Below are 20,627 nucleotides of genomic sequence, written 5' to 3' on the forward strand. Positions count from 1 at the left end.
TTATTGTGTTTTGTACAAGATGTTGACCATTCATTTCCTAATAAAGATGATATTATGATACAAGTAGTAGAAAGGAGAGGGTATGTGTCACTTTGCTATTTATGACATGTTGAGTGATTGATTTATGACCCGCCATAAACCCTTAGTCCCGCCCCTAAACCTCTTTGATGTGACAGATGTCAGTGCACCTGTTGTAGTGACCTCTAATAAACCATTGCCTTCATTCTTTGTATTAATTGTTTGCTCACCTATTGTTATTGTAATCTCCCCTATAAGGTACTGTTCCTAAATAGTGGTGTAATAATACTTATTGACGCTTTTCTGGTAATATATGGTTATATAACATTTAAGGATGTCTTTTGAAGTTGTATAGGTAATAACACTTTATGACCCTTTGTGTTAATATATGGATTAAAAGGGTTTTCGTGGATAGTTTCTTAAAAAAACTAATTTCCCTCCTCCCTCCCCCTTCTTTTTGTGTTTCCTCCACCCCTGCTGATCCATGTGACTCTGTCCCTGTCAGGTGTCAGATCACCTCCTCCCTCCCACCCCTGCTGATCCTACGTCAGAACCCCAGATCTCATCTACTCTGCGCCTCCTGCTGTGATTAACACTTCTGCTCATAGGGGTAAAATACATAAACCCTTGGTGTGTCACGAGCATGAGTCACACTTAGAGGAAGGACTAACACTCAGAGAATAAGAGGAAGCAGCCGAGGGAAGAGCTGACAGAAGTTAGTTTCGAAGTTAGGCTAAATCCCTCAGACGAGAAACTTTACATCAACTAAAAGGTAAATACTGATTTTGTTATAAATCTTATCAACATGTAAACTCCTCTGCAGACGGCTCTGCTTTTGTCCTCTGGTTCTTGTTCAGTCTTCTGCAGATTCAGCATGTTTACAGTCGTTTCTGTGCAGCCGTACTTACTCACTACAGACTGGTGTTTTGCACGTTTGCTGAAGAGGAACTTTCCTCGCTGGGTGAACTTGTTGAAGACGGACACAAAGACAAGTTATTACCCCCCGGGCAACTCAAAGCTATCATGCGTGGGAACGACAGGGGGGAAGAGAAAAGAAGAAGTTGTTAAAAATAGAACAAATCTTGAGTCATAGCGGCTTGTGAGTGTCGGACGGACAAGAAATCCAAACATACTCACAATCTGTGTCCTTGAAAGCTTTAGGAAAGTGTTGGAGCTATATTTTGATTGATATTATTTAATAGTTAAACATTTATTTTCACGCTGTTTTTGTTTATAGTAAATGTAATATTATTTAGTGTTATTATGAGTTAGTTTAAGTAGTTTTATGCTTTTATTTCGAAGGAGTGTTTGGGCACTGGGTGATTGGGGCACCTGGTGTAATTAGGGTTAGGGTTACATTACATTAAGAATTGTAATTGTATTTTTAATCTAGCAGCTTGCTTTACACCTTGATAATGCAAATAGTGTGGTATCAAAAACAAAGGAGCAATTAAAAAAAGGCATTTAAATCAAAATGAAGGGAAATGGATCTTAAAGCCAACACAGTTCATGTGTCACTCAAATGTAACTGTGAAAGTGCAATCAAATAGAGAGTATCAATGTAGGTCAGCTTGTCCGGGCACATTTTTATTCTACTCATAAAAGTGGGTAGTGTTTTTATTAGCCGTGTCAACAGAATAGCTAGGAGGACAATGTCGGCTTTCAGTTTGTAAAGATAAATATCTCTTTGGTTTATGACCAAATATCTGCAGCAGTAATGAAACCAATGTGATAGTTAGCAAATGATAATGCCATCTCCTTCTGTGTGTCATCATGCAGGTATGTGCATGGCAGAAAGTAAACAGACTAGTATTTATTTGTCTGGCTGTAAGATTTTATCAGTCTCTCTCTGCAGGATCAGAGCTTGTTCATGCGTGCTCTGTCTGCTTCTCTTGCTTTGCGTTGTGTCTGTAGGATTGCATCCCTTCATGTTTTAACCTGTCTTCTGTTGTGTATTTTAAGATGTGTCTGTCTAAACTGGTTTTGCATGCTTCGTAGATGTCCCACTTTGCATAATTCTGCTTATACATTCATTCATAATTAAGCTTTTTATCCTGTGTGACCTTTCTTATATTACGTGTTCTGTGTTTTATTGGCTGATTTAAAGGTCCCATGTCTTGGCCATTTCTGATCATAATTCCATTGTTGAGGTCTACTAGAATAGATTTACATTGTTCAATGTTCCAAACTCACATTGGTTTCTCATACAGCATCTCTGTATAGTATGTGTATCCACTCTCTGTCCTACACGCCTTGTTGGAGCTCCTGCCCCCCCCCTCCCTATGAGCCCACTGTGCTCTGATTGGTCAGCTCGCCCACTATGTTCTGATGAGTCCACCACCGTTACAGCTGAAGATCAGTGTTTATGTGTTACAATGGTGTTTGTTAGCAACCAGGAAATGACACCAGTAATGACAAACAGATGAGAATGCTGCGTGGGGTCTGGGTGCCGTGTTGGCGGGACGTTGTGCGGCTCGCTGCTCCGCCCTTTGAGGCTCGAGGAGCGGACAGTGTGAGCTGGATTACTGGTGTCGTTTCCTGGTTGCTGCGTGGGGTCTGCGAGACACCGCGGAACTCAGCCTGAGCTCACACACACACTCACAGACAGGCTGTGAGTGTGAGTGTGAGTGTGTGTGTGTGCGGAGATCCGCGGAGCCGCGGCTGAGAAAAGATAAGGCTGAGTGAGTGGGTTTGAGGAGCTCCGCGGATTGGTCCATTTGGACCTGGGTATCGTTACGTCTTTATACTCAGGAAGAAAAAAATGGAAAAAGAGAAATCTCCAACGAGGCGTTCTGGGGCAGCATAGACAGGTCTTTTCTGTGTTAGAGTTTTACTCGCTACATCGTTTACATGCAGAAGAAGCTACATAACACACAAGGGGACGGGTAATAACTGGAAAAGCATGACATGGGACCTTTAATGATCAATAGAACTCCCCAGGGGAAACCTGAAAATCAGCATAATAGGGCCCCTTTAAAGTATGTAAACATATCCTGAGAATGAACAAAATATGTGCCCTTTAGGTAAGAAAATGTCAAATTAAAATCAATGCATTAGCTTCAGTTCAGCTTCTGCTTTGATTTAATGGATTTTCCCCTCTTTCCAGCTGCTCATGGACAGCATTAAAATCATCGTGTCCATCGCCTCCCAGATCTACTCCCTGGTGGAGAATGTGAAGGCCAACAAGGAGCAATGCCGTCGTGTTTGCAAACGCGTCAAAGCTCTGGAGCATCTGGTGAAGTCCATCCAGCAAAGAAAGAAGGGACAAACCTCTGCAGATGTAGAACGATGCCTCAAGGAACTCTACATCACTCTGCAATCGGCGAAGGGGGTCATGGAGAAATACTCCGGGGCATCTTTTATGATGCGAGTGCTGAAGTGTGGAAACCACGAAGACGAGTTCAACAGCTTGACCAACCGCCTCGACGACGCCTTGAAGATCCTTTCAGTATTTCTGCAGGTGGAGCAAGGCAACGTCCTGCTGAAGGGGTTTGAACAATCCACCAGGGAGAAAGAGGACGAGCTGGACAGGAAGCAGGATGACAGAGAGCTGAAGATACGTGAGGGCAAACTGATGGTGGCTTTGTAGAGTTTCAGAACCTTGATTTGTGTTCGAACTTCCAGTTAGAGCGTAATTGCAATTACTTTGCATAGCATCATTAGCTTTATCAACTTTAGCTTGCCAAATAAACGTTTGTAAGATGTTCTAAATGTACTTTCATTAGGTAATAACACTTCTTCCAGGTAACAAACTAACCATTTAGATTACTAATAAGTGAATAGTTTATTCATACAAAACATATTTGGCAATTTAAGGCAATACTTTGAGATTTTAAAGCAGGGGTGGGGAACCTCCGGCCCCCGGGCCGTATACGGCCCGCCAGACCATTTGGTACGGCCCTCGAGGTAATTTATAAACACACGCAAAAAAGAAAAAAATTAAAGAAATCTAGACCGCAAAAAAATTAAACAAGCGAGTGCCTGTTTTCCCTGGCCAAGGTCAGGGTCCTTGAACACAACACGAGCCTAACGTGTCATCACGTGGTATATGTCTCGTCTGACAGGGTGTATGGAGCTAATTTCCTGCCATAACTCCACAAACTAAACAGGTTTTACAAATGCCTCATGATTCACTAACAAACACAATGTGGTTTGCAAATACAAAACACCATCTACAAACTAATGCATTTAGTTTTGCAAAGAAAAAACGTATCTATCAAACAAACACATAACATTTTTCTAATAAATCATGTTTCAGAGACAAATTCAGCTTAGGTTTTACAAGTACACACATTTTTTTTACAACTACAACACTTTTTTTTACAAGTACAAAACTTTTTCTTCTCATGGCGGAATATTACTGCCAAAAGTCACGTGACTCACTCACGTGACTTTTGGCAGTAATATTCCGCCGTGGCTGGATCATACACACTCACACATGCTCACTCACACATGCTCCACGGCAGCAGGGGGCGCTACTGAGTCCATTGGGAAGGCGGGAGGTTGAGCAGAGCATGGAACAGCCCTTGCCAGCCTGATGACAGCGGTGTTTCTATGGAGCTATTTCAGGGTCATAAGTTTTGATCATTCAAAAAAATACAATTTATTTGAAAGTTCACGTTTTTATCCTAAACCAAAAATAAGTATTTGAAATCATTTTTCAGGTTGAATATTATTTTGATTCAGTTCAGCAATTTTTTTAAATAAAATATTTATTTTCATATTTCACTTTTGATATTTGAATCCTTATTTTTTTCAGTTGCAGATTTTACGTTTTCAGATTCAAAACAATTCTTTTTTCAGTTTCAAATCTTGTTTTTTCAGGTTTCACATTGCTTTTCACCTTCAGATCGTTTTTTTTCACTTTCAGATCTTTTTTTTTTGCTTTCAGATCTTTTTTTTTCGCTTTCAAACTTTTGGCCCTGATGTTGCTTGGGGGGGGCGGGGCTTACCAAAGAGTAGTTTGGCATCCTGAGTGGCAGGCCTCCCTCTGTCATGTTGCCTTCATGGATGTTAGGTAGCGCAAGAAATATAACTCAACACTTTCTATACACAATACTCCCGTGATTGGTGGTAAACAAAACTGATACCAGCGTCAAAGTTCCGTTAAGCGAGCTGTCAACAATCAAGGTATAAGAGCAATAAACTGTGCTAGAATGTGAAATTACGTATCCGCAATCAATTGTTGTCCTTCCCCACTTCCACGTAGCTCCATGAACGCAGCATTGTATTGGCTTGGTTTTTGCAATCAGAATCAGAATCAGAATACCTTTACATACCTGCCAACCCTACCGATTTGGGCGGTAGTCTACCGCTTTTGACATGTTTCTACCGCCTACCGATTTAGCTGACTCTCCCTACCGATTTTCAATCTTCCCAAACTATAACAAATAAAAATGACACTACATAGACACTGGACTCGACTTTTGGCGGACACCGTTTGCAGCGTGTCTGTGATCCCATCATACAAACAGTCCTCTGTGTTTCAGTCGATCGCGAGATGTGTCTAAAAATAGAACGACAATATTCAGTTTTATCGTTAATGTTGTAGTGACCACTATTTAACTAGGGTACATAATTCACGCATGGAACTACAGGTTGGGGGTATTGTTTCCGCCCGGACATATATGTTGACGGTACCTCCGGGGTACCTACAGTGTGTGTGTCCCTTTCACTTTCTCTTACTCTTCTCGGCTCGACCCGACAGCATGTCGATTTCTGCTCCTCATTAAAGCCAGATTTGTACCTCCGATGCACCGCCTCCGACTCCCTTCTCTCGGCACTACAATGTCCTATAACATAATCTTCCTGTGCCAGAATAATGCACTTGAACGCATCAAAGCTTTGTGATTTATCGGGGCGTGGCTGGTAGGCAGTGGGCACTAGTTTGCTGTGCAGTCCGCACACACAAGACCACAATTATGGCAGAAGCAAAAGAGCCCAAAATATATAATTTTCACTCCGAGTGGGGAGGATGATTATTTTTGTATCTATTCCAATTCAAAGTCCACCTGTCTCATCTGCAATGCGAGCGTAGCTTTATCGAAGAAGGGTAATTTAGGAGCGGCATTTCAAAACAGTGCACAAGCGCTACGAGACGGAATTCCCTCCTAATTCTGCCCTACGCTCCCAAAAGGTGAGGGACCTGAAAGGACAGCTAAATGCACAGCAGTCCATTTTCACCAGGCCCAACAACAAGAGCAAGGCTGCTACCATAGCATCTTATCGTGTCAGTCACGTTTTGCGAAACACATGAAGTCTTTCAAAGACGGCGAAGTTGTGAAAGAAGCATTCCTGGAGGCTGCCGACGCGCTTTATGGGGACAGTACAAATAACAGTAGCATTTCAACAGGTTTTTGATATAATAAAAACTCAAGTTAGATACCGTTATTAATCAGCTGTACGTTTTAGTTTGTTTGAACTTATTCATTATAATTATTGTACAAAATGGTATAAGAATGCAAACTTTAAGATCTGTTCTGTTTAAATTGATTATAGTCTATTATCAATTCAGGTTAAGAAACTAGTGTTGCTTGCATCCTATTTTAAAGGCATTTCTTTTTATACTCTACTAAAATGCAAAAAAAAGAAAAGGGTTTGATTCTATTAATTTTGTCTTTTTTATTGCACTTTGGCAGCAGATTCCTGTGTACAGTAGCTTCAGATCTGAGTTGTCTTATTAGTCAAACTAATTTATACTTTTGTAGCAACACTATTTTTATATAATGGCAAAGAAAGGGTTCAGAGTCTTTTCTTTTTTTCCTGTATCATATGTGGCAGCACTGTTCAATGTTTCTTGAAAACATTACCCACTGTAGTTTGTGACGTGTGAATAAACTCCAACTCTGTATCAACAACACTGTTGTGTAACTTCAGTTAAATACTTGTATGTGTGTAGATTAGAAAGAGGTAAGATAAAGGATCTGCAGTATTTTATGAAGTATTAATCGTACAAAGGTCAGTTTTATACAAGTAGAAGTGTGTATTTACCTGGTAGTAGGCTGTCAGTAATGGCTGCGCCTCTCTATTTGGACTGGTAGATCTCGGCAGACTGGCAACTTTAAAAGTAGCTCTCGGTTAAAAAAAGGTTGGGCACCCCTGATCTACACTGTCAAGGTTCAAGGTTCAAGGTTCTTTATTGTCAAACTAACATAGCTACAGAGTAATTATGTCGTTGAAAATCTTATGTCACAGGCTTCTCCAACAATGCAACTGAAAGAGGACCAGAAACACATTAAAAATATAATAAAATGTGGAGACTTTGGGATATTTATCTCCCATTCTTTTACTTTTCGGGCATTTTACAGACCAAACATGTCGTTGATGTCACTGTTTACCAAACTACCACTTTTTCTGAAAAATGCATAAAATGATGCAATATATGTTAAATACATGTTTTATACATGTAATTACTGGGGTTCCATTTCTTCTGATTACCTAATTTGGGCGTGCACATTTGCCGCGCGCAAACCTACCTCTTTTGGATTTGGAAAGGTTGGCATGTATGCCTTTATTAGTCCCACAGGGGATACATTTACATTGTTACAGCAGACAAGAGTCAAAGACAGCTTAATGTTACCTAAAGCATGCATACAAAAAGTATTAAAGATTAAAAAAATAAATTATAATTTGTTTTAAAGTTACACATTTTACATAATACACACCCTGTGGATTTAGCAGCCAGGTATATATTGCACAGTTTTTAACGGCATATATATTGCACATATTGCAAATATTGCACATAGTTGGTATTTATCAACTGTATCAAGGTGTTATAGTCTGTGTTGTTTTGTGCAGGGTCTACTAGGGGCTGTGCTGGTTGTATAGTCTGACCGCTGCAGGAAGGAAGGACCTGCGGTATCTCTCCGTGAGACAGCGGGGGATGTGCGTCAGGTCAACCAGAACAACCTGCTGGCTCGTTGCGGATACGTAATTTCACATTCTAGTACAGTTTATTGCTCTTATACCTTGATTGTTGCCAACTAAGATGCTCAACAGCTCGCTTAACGGAACTTTGATGCTGGTATCAGTTTTGTTTCCCACCAATCACGGGAGTATTGTGTATAGAAAGTATTGAGTTATATTTCTCGCGCTACGTAACATCCATGAAGGCAACATGACAGAGGGAGGCCTGTCACTCAGGATGCCAAACTACTCTTTGGTAAGCCCCGCCCCCCCCCCAAGCAACATCAGGGCCAAAAGTTTGAAAGCGAAAAAAATGATCTGAAAGCGAAAAAAAAAAGATCTGAAAGTGAAAAACGATCTGAAGGTGAAAAGCAATGTGAAACCTGAAAAAACAAGATTTGAAACTGAAAAAAGAATTGTTTTGAATCTGAAAACGTAAAATCTGCAACTGAAAAAAATAAGGATTCAAATATCAAAAGTGAAATATGAAAATTAATATTTTATTCAAAAATATTGCTGAACTGAATCAAAATAATATTCAACCTGAAAAATGATTTCAAATACTTATTTTTGGTTTAGGATAAAAACGTGAACTTTCAAATAAATTATATTTTTTTGAATGATCAAAACTTATGACCCTGAAATAGCTCCATAGAAACACCGCTGTCATCAGGCTGGCAAGGGCTGTTCCATGCTCTGCTCAACCTCCCGCCTTCCCAATGGACTCAGTAGCGCCCCCTGCTGCCGTGGAGCATGTGTGAGTGAGCATGTGTGAGTGTGTATGATCCAGCCACGGCGGAATATTACTGCCAAAAGTCACGTGAGTGAGTCACGTGACTTTTGGCAGTAATATTCCGCCGTGAGAAGAAAAAGTTTTGTACTTGTAAAAAAAAGTGTTGTAGTTGTAAAAAAAATGTGTGTACTTGTAAAACCTATGCTGAATTTGTCTCTGAAACATGATTTATTAGAAAAATGTTATGTGTTTGTTTGATAGATACGTTTTTTCTTTGCAAAACTAAATGCATTAGTTTGTAGATGGTGTTTTGTATTTGCAAACCACATTGTGTTTGTTAGTGAATCATGAGGCCTTTGTAAAACCTGTTTAGTTTGTTTGTGGAGTTATGGCAGGAAATGAGCTCCATAGGGTTGCAGTTATGCCGGAGAGCACCAGAACGCCGCAGTTTGTGCGTGGCTCTGTCTTTAGTTGTAAGCCCAGTGGCGATCTGCTCATCTGTCATACTGATCATACAGTCAATAACTTTGTTGTTATTAGCATCTGGTTAGCTAGCTATGCTAACGAATATAAGAAGCTTTTTCTACAACCAGTGAGGTAAAGGCACATCTTTATATGATCATAAAAAAATAAGAGAATAAAGTAAACAGGTATAAAATACTAAATGACAGTTAAAAAAAGTTGTTATTAATAAACAAGAATACAGCTTGAAAGGGAGTGATTTGTAAAATATCCATAAAGAAACAGAAATCTGCTTACAGTTCTGTTTCATATGGGTGTTGAGAGATGTTTCCATAGATCTCTTAATGTTGCTCTCAAAGTGCACCAGATTGATGCTTTTAACTTCAACATTTAAAAAAAAATCTTCCCGGGGGAGTATGCCCCCCGGACCCCCCTAGAGGAGGTTAGGTCCACCCCCCACTTAAATCATGTTTACATGGATAGGAAACTAAATACATTTGCACACATCTTGTGTCCATATCTTTCTGTTTTGGTGGTCATGCCACAACCGTGCACGTGAATGCATGCGCGAGTCATGGCAAGATATCTGGATTGAGAGGTTGCTTTTTCTTTGCACAACATGAAAGAAAGGCCAAATGAATGGGCTGTGATTTTAGTATTTTTAAGCAGAGGTCAATAATTTGTACGGCCCTCGGAGGATGTTGAAAAAATGTAAATGGCCCTTGAACGGCATGAACGGTAGACACAATAGGTAACATACGATAACCTGCTTGTTAGATAGGTAGTTAATTTAAGCTAGCTTGTAAAGCACATAACTAATGTTTGCTTGCCATCTTGATAGGTATAGTTATCGTTGCTAGCCAGCTTGTTAGATAGCTAACATTTGCTAGTTAGATAGAAAGCTAACATTCGCTAGCTTAATAGCCCACTTTATTTAATTTGAAGTTTAAAGGTCCCCTATTATCCTCTTTATGAACAATATATTATAGGTCTCAGATATATACAGAACCTGTCTCTGATTGGCTGAAACACCAAACAGATAATTGCAGCATCCCATAATCCCCTCTGTTTCAGCCCTGTTCCAAAAGTGCTGATTATGTGTCTGTAGCTTTAAATGCTAATGAGCTGCTGCTGGCCACGCCCCTCTGAGAGATGGTTAGTTTAAAAAAACACAATGTTGCTCAAGGAGGAGATTCAGGTGATAAGGTGGGGGGGGGGGGGGGGTTACCTTGGTTGGTTATTGGGTAATGGTTGCAAAACCCAAAAATACATTGTGCCATCACAAAGTGACATAAAATGACATCCCTCTGTAAGATATTGTGTGAAATCAGGGCAGGAAATTGGTGCATTATTGTTGTCTGTTTTGCTTTATACGTGTTTGTTTGTTCCTCAGTTCTACTGCAGTATATGGAGGAGCAGCAGAAGCTAGCACACAAGTTGCAGGAAGACATTATTAAGGCCTTGAAAGTCTGTGAGTAGAGCATATACATACATATCATATACATAATAATCAATACGTCAGAACCAGTGGCGAGCCGTGACTTTTATACCTAGGCCCTCTGACACCCCCCTTGCCTCGAAAAAAAAAAAATAGTTATTACGTCACAGCGTATAGCGGAATATCAAAACAACGGCCCGGGGTGCAAAACACATCAATGACAGCGACCCTCTACCACACAAAACAACACCATTTATATAAACACCTCTCATGACAGGGCACCCACAGCCAAGTAACAATTACAAATGAATGAAGTCGGCACGGCGGCCCACATTGAAAATGACTTAGGCCTACCTTTGATGATCATATCACTTAAACACAAAGTCCATCCTCCTGTCCTTTTGGATGAAGCACTTGATGGCGGGGTCATGCAGCTGATCCTTTGCCACTCCAATTTATCATTGTAACTCAATCTTGAAAATGACTCGGTTAATAATTTCGCAACGATGTCATCACTATCACTGACATCATGAACGAACTTATGCTAATTATACATCTATTGATCATAAATCTATCGATTAGATTTATGATTCGAAAATTATAAAAGTAGGGTAGACATGTGGATATTATCCGGCTGAACAAAACGTGCATTTATCAAACAGGTTTGTTTTCCACAGACCTTATTTGGAGCTATTTTCCAAAACCCTATGGAGAAATCCCATTGCTTTTTTATCGAGGGAACCCATGCGCAGCTTACTTCCGGGTTTTAGGACGCGTCACTGCACCACTTTATACACATGCATAAACTTCACAGCAGGCGGAACTTGTCATAAAGTCCGCGAAAATAAAGCCCACCCATTTAGAGGGAAGATATGATTGGTCAATTGTACTGTCATTTGACATTACTCTCTCATTGAGTTACTATAGCTGGCCCTCTGTGAATGTACAGAGGGACCAACAAGCTCTCCCGTCTTCACATAACTCGCAGAGACGGCATTTAACCCTTCACATTCCAACAGAAACTGAACAGGCAGATTCGAAGGATTTATTTATTTGGAAATGTTATTTTAAATACAATTAAAAAAGTTATTTTGTTAAAACTAAAATATAACTTTTTTATGTTTTAAAATATTATTTTTTAGAATATCTTAGGCCCTCAGAGACGGCCTAGAGGGCCCTGACGGCTCGCCACTGGTCAGAACATTTTGAATTGCCTTGTTGTTGAAACCTACTATATAAATAAATCTATATTGCCTTAGTAGTTGGAGGAAACCAAAACCAGAGCTAAAAGAGATAGAATAATGGACTTACATTACAAATCCTGACCCAAACTATGAACCATGTTTTCACAGTGGAGAAGCCCTACGATGTGGGCATCCAGGACATCAAACAGCAGGATCTTAAATACGAGCTTGACGGCCTGACCAAGAAGCCCTTCATGACAACGCCAACCTCAGAGGTCTACAAAGGAGACTACCGTAGTTTCCCAGTGGCCATCAAGAGATACACTGACCCTGCGACCACCAACATAAGGTCTGTGCACATTTCACGACAATACCAATTTCCTTTTTCCTAATTGCATTCATCATTTGGTTCTTTTGGTGGATTTATTCACCTTTAAGACAAGCTGGAGGAGATACAGCATGTCTGTTACCGTTCCTTTTTTTTTTTTCCTTCCTCCATGCCACTGACATATAGCGAGGTGAAAAAACGTTTCAATAAGGATGTGGAAACCATGAAAGTGTTTCAGTCGCCCAACATCCTGCGAATGTTTGGCATCTGTGTCGAGGACGAGACGGGTGAGTGGACTGTAAAATGTAAAATTCTGAATATAGAGTGGTGCAGCAATGAGTCCTCAAACCCGGAAAATGAGTCAGCATTGTACCTTGTCTGATTTCCTTGTCTTGAAGTCAAGGTCTGTGGTTAACACAAGCTGAAGAGACTTTGGTTCTTAGACACAAAATGCATCAGTAAATACCAGAGGTGGGAGTAAGTCCTACATGTGCAAGTCATGAGCAAGTCTCAAGTCTTGACCTACAAGTATCAAGCAAGTCCCAAGTCACTGTGGTGAGAGTCAAGCAAGTCAAGTCAAGTCATACGAAATTCTGATGAATAAGCCCAGTTTCCGCATTTACAGTGGTTATGAAAATGGATTCAACCCACACTATGATCTTCATTACATACACAGTTAATCATTTGAAATCTAATTTAGACGACAATCATATTAGATCAATATTAACCCTAGAACTGCAGACAATATAGCTAGGACTCAATCAAAAAGTCTGTTCAAAAAGGCAGAATTCCAGGTAAGAAAATCATATATGGCATTTGCCATTACACATATTTAATTTAAATTTCTGTTAACACTAGAACCGCCAACAGCGTCAGCACCTACATAGATATCATTTTCAAATCATTTAATTTGTTCCTCTTCATAATTTCCTTATAAACTAAGTAGGACGATTTAAAACTCACTTAATTGGGTTAATTTTGAAATTGCTTCAGTTTATCATTATAACAGATCAAAAACTTCAGATTCATTTCATTCATGTGACTCGAGTCCCCACCTCTGGTAAATACCTCACTGGAGAATGTCCTCTTGGTCTTGGAAAGGGCAATTGCTAAAATATGACTAAATAAGAGTAATACACGTTATCCCTGTGAACATTAGCTGCCTTTAGCTGAGCGGTGGTGACGTGAAGTCATGTGACTGAGCTGTGGTGACGTGAAGTCATGTGACCGTGCTGTAGTTCCTTTATAGCCTAACATTAGCCTCCTTTCAACACACTCTCACTCCCTAAGCGTCCAGGAGCGACGCTTGGTCAGGGTCCTGTGGCGTCCAGTTGTGACGCGCCGAGGCTCCTTCAGCTTCATAAACGGACGCAAAGAGCTTTCAACTGATTGCAATGTATTCCCATCGGCGGCGGGATTTGACGCTCAGGGGAGCACGGCATTCGTTTGTGTCGGAGGCTGTTAAAGGCAATGTGAGCGTCCATTCCCATTGGATAACGGAGAATTGTACACCCGGAAGTAAGTATTCCCCTTACTGTCGATTGATTTGACAGTGATATCTCCACTACTCATCAACTCAAAGACACCAGATTATCCTTGTTAATTAAACGACATTGATAGGTTTTAGTGTACAATGCTTTTGTCACGTTTTCCCCTTCAATTCTGAGAAACAAGTCGTTTTCTATGAGTTTTGGATGGCCGAAGACATTACATTACCCACAATCCTCTGTAGCAACCATAGACTGTATACAAAAATTAAATAATACATTATTCCGAGTGTGCTTGCTTTTCTCTTTGAAAGTCATCACATAACGGCATTGTAATACACGTTTCGGCTGCATTAAATATGACATATCTGCCGTAGTTAACTCTGCCCTGATGACAAGACTTCTAGACAAACAGGAACTGCCGCCAAAACTGAAAACTTGACGTGGATCTTAAATATATAAGCAATTAAACAACATCTTACATTTCTTTTCACACAATACGTCTCCTTGCAGTATCAACACTAATTCGGCTGACTTTTATATTTGATCCAATTGGTAGATAGGCTGTATTTACGTCATAACGGTGCACAGCTGATAGAAAGGGACACCTACTGGTTAAAGCACGTTATTGCATTTTATAATTTTATTATTAGATATGAATAGGAGGATGTGCAAAACAGACAAACTAATAAGGCTTTATTTAAACATTAAAGAATACTTTAGGTTAAGGTCTTCTTTTGAATAAGAAAAAAGCTTTGGGGGTATAGAAGATGAATATGGAGGGATGAAACCCTCTTTGATGGTCACACATGCAGAGCACACAGCACACACAGTGATATTTGTATCTACAGATAAATATTAAGCCTGACAAAGTACTTAACGTCTAATATATTGCTTTCCTGCCATGTTAACTATGTTTAAGCACTTATTTTAACTGATATTATACATATGTATTATACTCTTATAAGATGTATGTAGATAGTATAAGAAATGTGCAGAATATGACAATGTAATGGTGGAGGTACACACATATTGATAGACAGGGGTGCACATAACTGGTACGCAGGTACGCATGCGCGGCAACAATCTGAAATGCGTACCGTCACTTGTGTCACAAAGCGCATTTGCGTACCGACGTACTTGTGAAGCTTTTCCAGAAGGCGGTTAGATCACCGGACGACAGGGTCGGTCGCCGTGTGCACAGACAGGGCTGCTGTTAACGTCGGTCTGTACAGCAGCCCTGCGCTAAAACAGCTGATCACAACGTTCACACGCTCCGCGGTCATGAAGCTCTGTACTCCACTGCCACCCCCCGTTGACAATCGCCAGAAGTTGGAGTACCAAACAATGACTCCAGGTACTCATCTGAGTACCTCACTGAGAAAGTTGTGTGCACCCCTGTTGATAGATGTCTTGTAATGCACTGTTGAAGAACCTGCGACCCAAGTTTTTCATTCATTGCATAACTACACCGTAGTTGTGTATAATATGATATGTCAATAAACCTTAGAAAATCTTGAAATCTTGAATGGGATGTGCAAAATAGTCATTATATACAGTCTTTAATTAACTATTAGTAGAGAATAACGACGAGTAAAGAATATACTTTAGGGATCCTATTCATATCTAATAATACAATTATAAAATGCAATAACGTGCTTTAACCAGTAGGTGTCCCTTTCTATCAGCTGTGCACCGTTATGGCGTAAATACAGCCTATCTACCAATTGGATCAAATATAAAAGTCAGCCGAATTAGTGTTGATACTGCAAGGAGACGTATTGTGTGAAAAGAAATGTAAGATGTTGTTTAATTGCTTATATATTTAAGATCCACGTCAAGTTTTCAGTTTTGGCGGCAGTTCCTGTTTGTCTAGAAGTCTTGTCATCAGGGCAGAGTTAACTACGGCAGATATGTCATATTTAATGCAGCCGAAACGTGTATTACAATGCCGTTATGTGATGACTTTCAAAGAGAAAAGCAAGCACACTCAAAATAATGTATTATTTAATTTTTGTATACAGTCTATGGTTGCTACAGAGGATTGTGGGTAATGTAATGTCTTCGGCCATCCAAAACTCATAGAAAACGACTTGTTTCTCAGAATTGAAGGGGAAAACGTGACAAAAGCATTGAACACACACTAAAACCTATCAATGTTGTTTAATTAACAAGGATAATCTGGTGTCTTTGAGTTGATGAGTAGTGGAGATATCACTGTCAAATCAATCGACAGTAAGGGGAATACTTACTTCCGGGTGTACAATTCTCCGTTATCCAATGGGAATGGACGCTCACATTGCCTTTAACAGCCTCCGACACAAACGAATGCCGTGCTTCCCTAAGCGTCAAATACCGCCGCCGATGGGAATACATTGCAATCAGTTGAAAGCTCTTTGCGTCCGTTTATGAAGCTGAAGGAGCCTCGGCGCGTCACAACTGGACGCCACGGGACCCTGACCAAGCGTCGCTCCTGGACGCTTAGGGAGTGAGAGTGTGTTGCTCCTTTAGCTTAGCAGTGGTGACGTGAAGTCATGTGACCGTGCTGTAGTTCCTTTATAGCCTAACATTAGCCACCTTTAGCTTAGCGGTGGTGACGTGAAGTCATGTGACTGTGCTGTAGTTCCTTTATAGCCCAACATTAGCCTCCTTTAGCTTAGCGGTGGTGACGTGAAGTCATGTGACCGTTCTGTAGTTCCTTTATAGCCTATCGTTAGCTTTTTTGTTCTGGCAATTGCATTTATTGGTCCAACCTACCTACAAAAATACATAATTCCTGCACCACTCCTTTAAAATGACAATAATGTGAGGTTGCCTTGTGACTTCCTGCAGGACCTAAACCTCAGTTTCTCATCATCATGGAGTACTGTGAGAAGGGAAGTCTGCGGGAGGTTCTAGACTCTGGTTGCATACTGAGCTGGAACCAGAAAGCTCGTATGTGCCGCGACGCAGCGCTGGCAATTTACCGGTTAGAATAACATAATCATTTATTTTATGCCCTGTTCATTATTGCTTGTTATGCACTGACTGCTTTTTAAATGTAATTGTACCTGTACAATGACAATAAAGGAATTGTATTTAATTGAATTTAAAAGATAAAATGTACCTTCATGATGATAACATCTGTGTCATTTATAGACTTCACCAGTCTGAAGAAAAATGTAAAGTTCATGGATGCATCAACAGCAGCAAGTTTCTGGTAGCTGACGGCTACACAGTCAAGGTACGGACACTGGTGCATGCTGGGATTGCTGACGGTCCAATGATTGGCGGGATTTAAGGCGTTGGGGGAAACTAATAAAGTCTTGGTGTGGTTTTCAGCTGGGAGGCTTTGAGTTTACACAAACTGAGACGTCTCTGAGAAAGCCAACGAGGTGCGGGGTGAACAGGTCCTTCACCTACTCCTCTCCTGAGTTGCTGGAACACATTAACAACTACAGCAAAGAGTGTGAGGTTTACAGGTCAGATACCGTCACTCTGGACATCAGGTTAATTCAGACATTGCATGTTTGTTTTCACTGCTGTACGATAACTTTGAAATGTTGCCCTTCAGCCTTGGAATCGTCCTCTGGGAAGTTGCAACTGGACGCAAACCTTTTGACGGTATGTATCTGCAGAACACAACAGCCAGGACTCTCCAACTCTAGATGTAATTGCAACATCTAAAAAAAAAGGACCTCATGGTTGATCGCCGTTACAGAAAAAGATTAAATGCTGTCATATAAATCAGCGGTCCCCAACCTTTTTTGCACCACGGACCGGTTTCATGGGAGACAAGATTTACACTGACCGCCATTCAAAGTATAGGGGGATACAGGGCTGTAGTGCTGCCGGAGCGCACCGGAATGAAATGTGTCAAGAGACACAGACGCACAGACGGATGTATCCGGTCATTTTTCTAAATAAAACATCTTTCAGACTGATAATCAATCAATTATTTTTGCATTCAATCAATCTTTCTGTGCGGCCCGGTACCAAATGAACCACGGACCAGGGGTTGGGGACCACTGATCTAAATCACATACAGAAATTACTAGAAGTTAAAAACAACTTAAAAATTATGAAATCAAAGCACAGCTGCACCTAACTCTTGCACGATTAACTTATTTTCTAGATACATTGTTTGGTCTGTAAATGTCAGAAACATTGACTAAGAACGAGGAACGTGAATGTCTGAACAGAAGGGCAATCCATCCAAAGGTTTGGACTAAAATGGTGCTGCTAGCATGACTAAAACTACAACGCGGGCTTATTATTTTTGTCCTTATTGTGTTAGTGATTTTCTTTCAGGTTTGACCCGTAAAGAAGTCCATCAGAAAGTGTTCGGAGACAAATACCAGGAGCGGCTTGACGACTGTCCCAAAGAACTAGAACTTCTGATCAACGCCTGCCGGGCCTACGATCCCTTCCAGAGACCGTCTGCTGGAGGTAACTTACCGCCATCACCATGTGCACCTTTAAGTAAAACATGTATCTGCTAGATTGTCTTACAAGGGACAGACTTTAAGGCCCTGACACACCAAGCAGATTATCGCCGGTCCGCCAATTTTGAGTGTCTGTTGGCCATGTTCTATGCGGTGAGTCCTGCACTGTCAGCAAATAAACCTCAAAGTTAACTCTGGTTGGCTGTTCAGCTTAAGCCAATCAGTGCATAGTTATAATAGTGCATCGAGTGACAGTTGCAGTGGTGGAAGAAGTACTGTATGAAGTGTCTCTACTTTAAAGAGTCCTCTCCTGCTTATGTTCAGGTGTATATCAGTATGTAGTGTCTCTACTTTAAAGAGTCCTCTCCTGCTGATGTTCAGGTGTATATCAGTATGTAGTGTCTCTACTTTAAAGAGTCCTCTCCTGCTGATGTTCAGGTGTATATCAGTATGTAGTGTCTCTACTTTAAAGAGTCCTCTCCTGCTGATGTTCAGGTGTATATCAGTATGTAGTGTCTCTACTTTAAAGAGTCCTCTCCTGCTGATGTTCAGGTGTATATCAGTATGTAGTGTCTCTACTTTAAAGAGTCCTCTCCTGCTGATGTTCAGGTGTATATCAGTATGTAGTGTCTCTACTTTAAAGAGTCCTCTCCTGCTGATGTTCAGGTGTATATCAGTATGTAGTGTCTCTACTTTAAAGAGTCCTCTCCTGCTGATGTTCAGGTGCATATCAGTATGTAGTGTCTCTACTTTAAAGAGTCCTCTCCTGCTGATGTTCAGGTGTATATCAGGATGTAGTGTCTCTACTTTAAAGAGTCCTCTCCTGCTGATGTTCAGGTGTATATCAGTATGTAGTGTCTCTACTTTAAAGAGTCCTCTCCTGCTGATGTTCAGGTGTATATCAGTATGTAGTGTCTCTACTTTAAAGAGTCCTCTCCTGCTGATGTCCAGGTGTATATCAGTATGTAGTGTCTCTACATGTCTCTATGCTTTAATGTTCAAAAAGCTCTTTATTTTTCTCATACTGTCTGTGCTGCAGCACCTCTTTTCACCCTCTGTCTGAAACCAAAGCCCAGTCTGCTCTGATTGGTTAGCTGGCCGGCTCTGTTGTGATTGGTCAACCACTTAGAGATGTCCCCCTTAGCCTATCACGTACAATGTGCTGGAGCGCTATAGCCAATAGAAGTGTGAGTGTTACGTAGTGAAGTCACTATGTTCTGGGAAAACACAAAAAAAGCACAGTAGGGCCCTTTAACCGTAGAATTTCTCCAACAATAACAATACTAATATGGTGTCTATCTCTCTCTCCCACAGTGCTGGTGGATAAACTGAAAACATGGGTGACACAGTTGGAGAAGGTGTAAAGCCTTCATGCCTCTCAGTCTGCAGTACTCAGGGTTTCTGATCCCTGATATCCTCAGGAGACCAAATGATATGATACACTTATAAAGTTGTTCTATTGGAGAAGCCTTTTCCAACTGCACAATTTGGTTCCTAACGGTTCTTAAGTCCTATCTTAGACTAAACACACTATTGCAGCTCTGTATAACTGTGAAAGCCATTCTTTATTCGGGACTTTAGCTGTCCTGTCTTTGGTTCAAATGTGCATGAGACTGCATGTATCAGATCAGGGGCAATTTTGTGGAAAAAAAGGGCATTTCTGATCCGCACCACCGCTTGTTAAAGCCCAATTAAACATAGGCCTCTTAAAGCAAACATTGAACATCATTATCTTGGCAGGCATTACACTAAAACCTGATGTTGTGTTACAAAACAATTGCGCTGGAAGATGTGTTTTTATAGAAGATACTGTATGTTATTTTGTTTTCAATCATGGGGTCTTCATTGAAAACTTGGGGAATTTGTAAAGCAAGTGTATGGTGTTCAAACTATGTCTTATGGAGAAATATAACCGTTAGGAAGTATGAAAGCAACGGGATAATGTTTGGCATTGCTGACACTAGCCATTCTGAGCTATAGCTGCTGCCATTTATTGGGGAAAAACACATTTTAACTTCCCATTTTTATGTAAATGTCCAAGTGTGAGTCCATTGAATGTTAAGGAGCCAAAGCTTTAGCGGAAACACTGGAAACGTTGGTTATTTTATATGTGGGAAATCTCTTCCTTAAACTGAGATAAAACCTGATGATAACTTCTATATAGTACACGTAAAGTTTACGAGCTTAAAGGTTCATTTTTGTACCTTTTACGTTTACCTTGATTCTCTATGCCAATAAAAGTGGTGCTTGAGTCAACGTGTGTGTTGTGGCTGACATGTCTTCAGGTGAATTTTCAAAGTGTGAGTATGTTAGATAATGATCTTTGACTGGTAAATGATTTCCAAATGTGGATGGATGTCAAATACATGAATGATACTGTGTACAGCCCGGAGGCTGCAACAAAGATGGGAGGCCAGGCAAGTTTAAGTGGAACAAAAAGCATATTTATTTACAATGTAAAAAATCCAAAGGACATAACGAACCTGAACAATCGTGGGAGTCAGTTATCAGTGTCAGTTATCAGTGTGTGTGTGTGTGTGTGTGTGTGTGTGTGTGTGTGTGTGTGTGTGTGTGTGTGTGTGTGTGTGTGTGTGTGTGTGTGTGTGTGTGTGTGTGTGTATGTGTGTGTGTGTGTGTGTGTGTGTGTG

General features: G+C 40.6%; 1 protein-coding gene across 1 annotated transcript; it reads left to right on the forward strand.

The window, feature by feature from the left end:
• The first annotated feature begins 569 nt into the window (after positions 1 to 569).
• Positions 570 to 19,616, forward strand: LOC117479793 (mixed lineage kinase domain-like protein). Its single transcript, XM_034126877.1, has 11 exons — positions 570 to 790; positions 3,125 to 3,578; positions 10,512 to 10,589; positions 11,909 to 12,089; positions 12,255 to 12,355; positions 16,388 to 16,523; positions 16,694 to 16,778; positions 16,877 to 17,016; positions 17,109 to 17,158; positions 17,846 to 17,983; positions 19,294 to 19,616. The coding sequence occupies exons 2-11, from the start codon at positions 3,131 to 3,133 to the stop codon at positions 19,341 to 19,343; spliced, it is 1,407 nt and encodes a 468-aa protein (XP_033982768.1). The 5' UTR covers positions 570 to 790; positions 3,125 to 3,130; the 3' UTR covers positions 19,344 to 19,616.
• Positions 19,617 to 20,627: the final 1,011 nt, after the last annotated feature.

Source organism: Trematomus bernacchii, unplaced genomic scaffold (genome assembly GCF_902827165.1).
Source record: "Trematomus bernacchii unplaced genomic scaffold, fTreBer1.1, whole genome shotgun sequence".
Lineage (NCBI taxonomy): Eukaryota > Metazoa > Chordata > Actinopteri > Perciformes > Nototheniidae > Trematomus > Trematomus bernacchii.

Excerpts from the sequence above, each read along its gene's own strand:
- LOC117479793 (XM_034126877.1), top strand. The coding sequence starts at position 3,131 with ATGGACAGCATTAAAATCATCGTGTCCATCGCCTCCCAGATCTACTCC. Across the intron at positions 3,579-10,511 it reads TGACAGAGAGCTGAAGATAC|TTCTACTGCAGTATATGGAG; the intron begins GTGAGGGCAAAC and ends TTTGTTCCTCAG. Across the intron at positions 12,090-12,254 it reads CCTGCGACCACCAACATAAG|CGAGGTGAAAAAACGTTTCA; the intron begins GTCTGTGCACAT and ends ACTGACATATAG.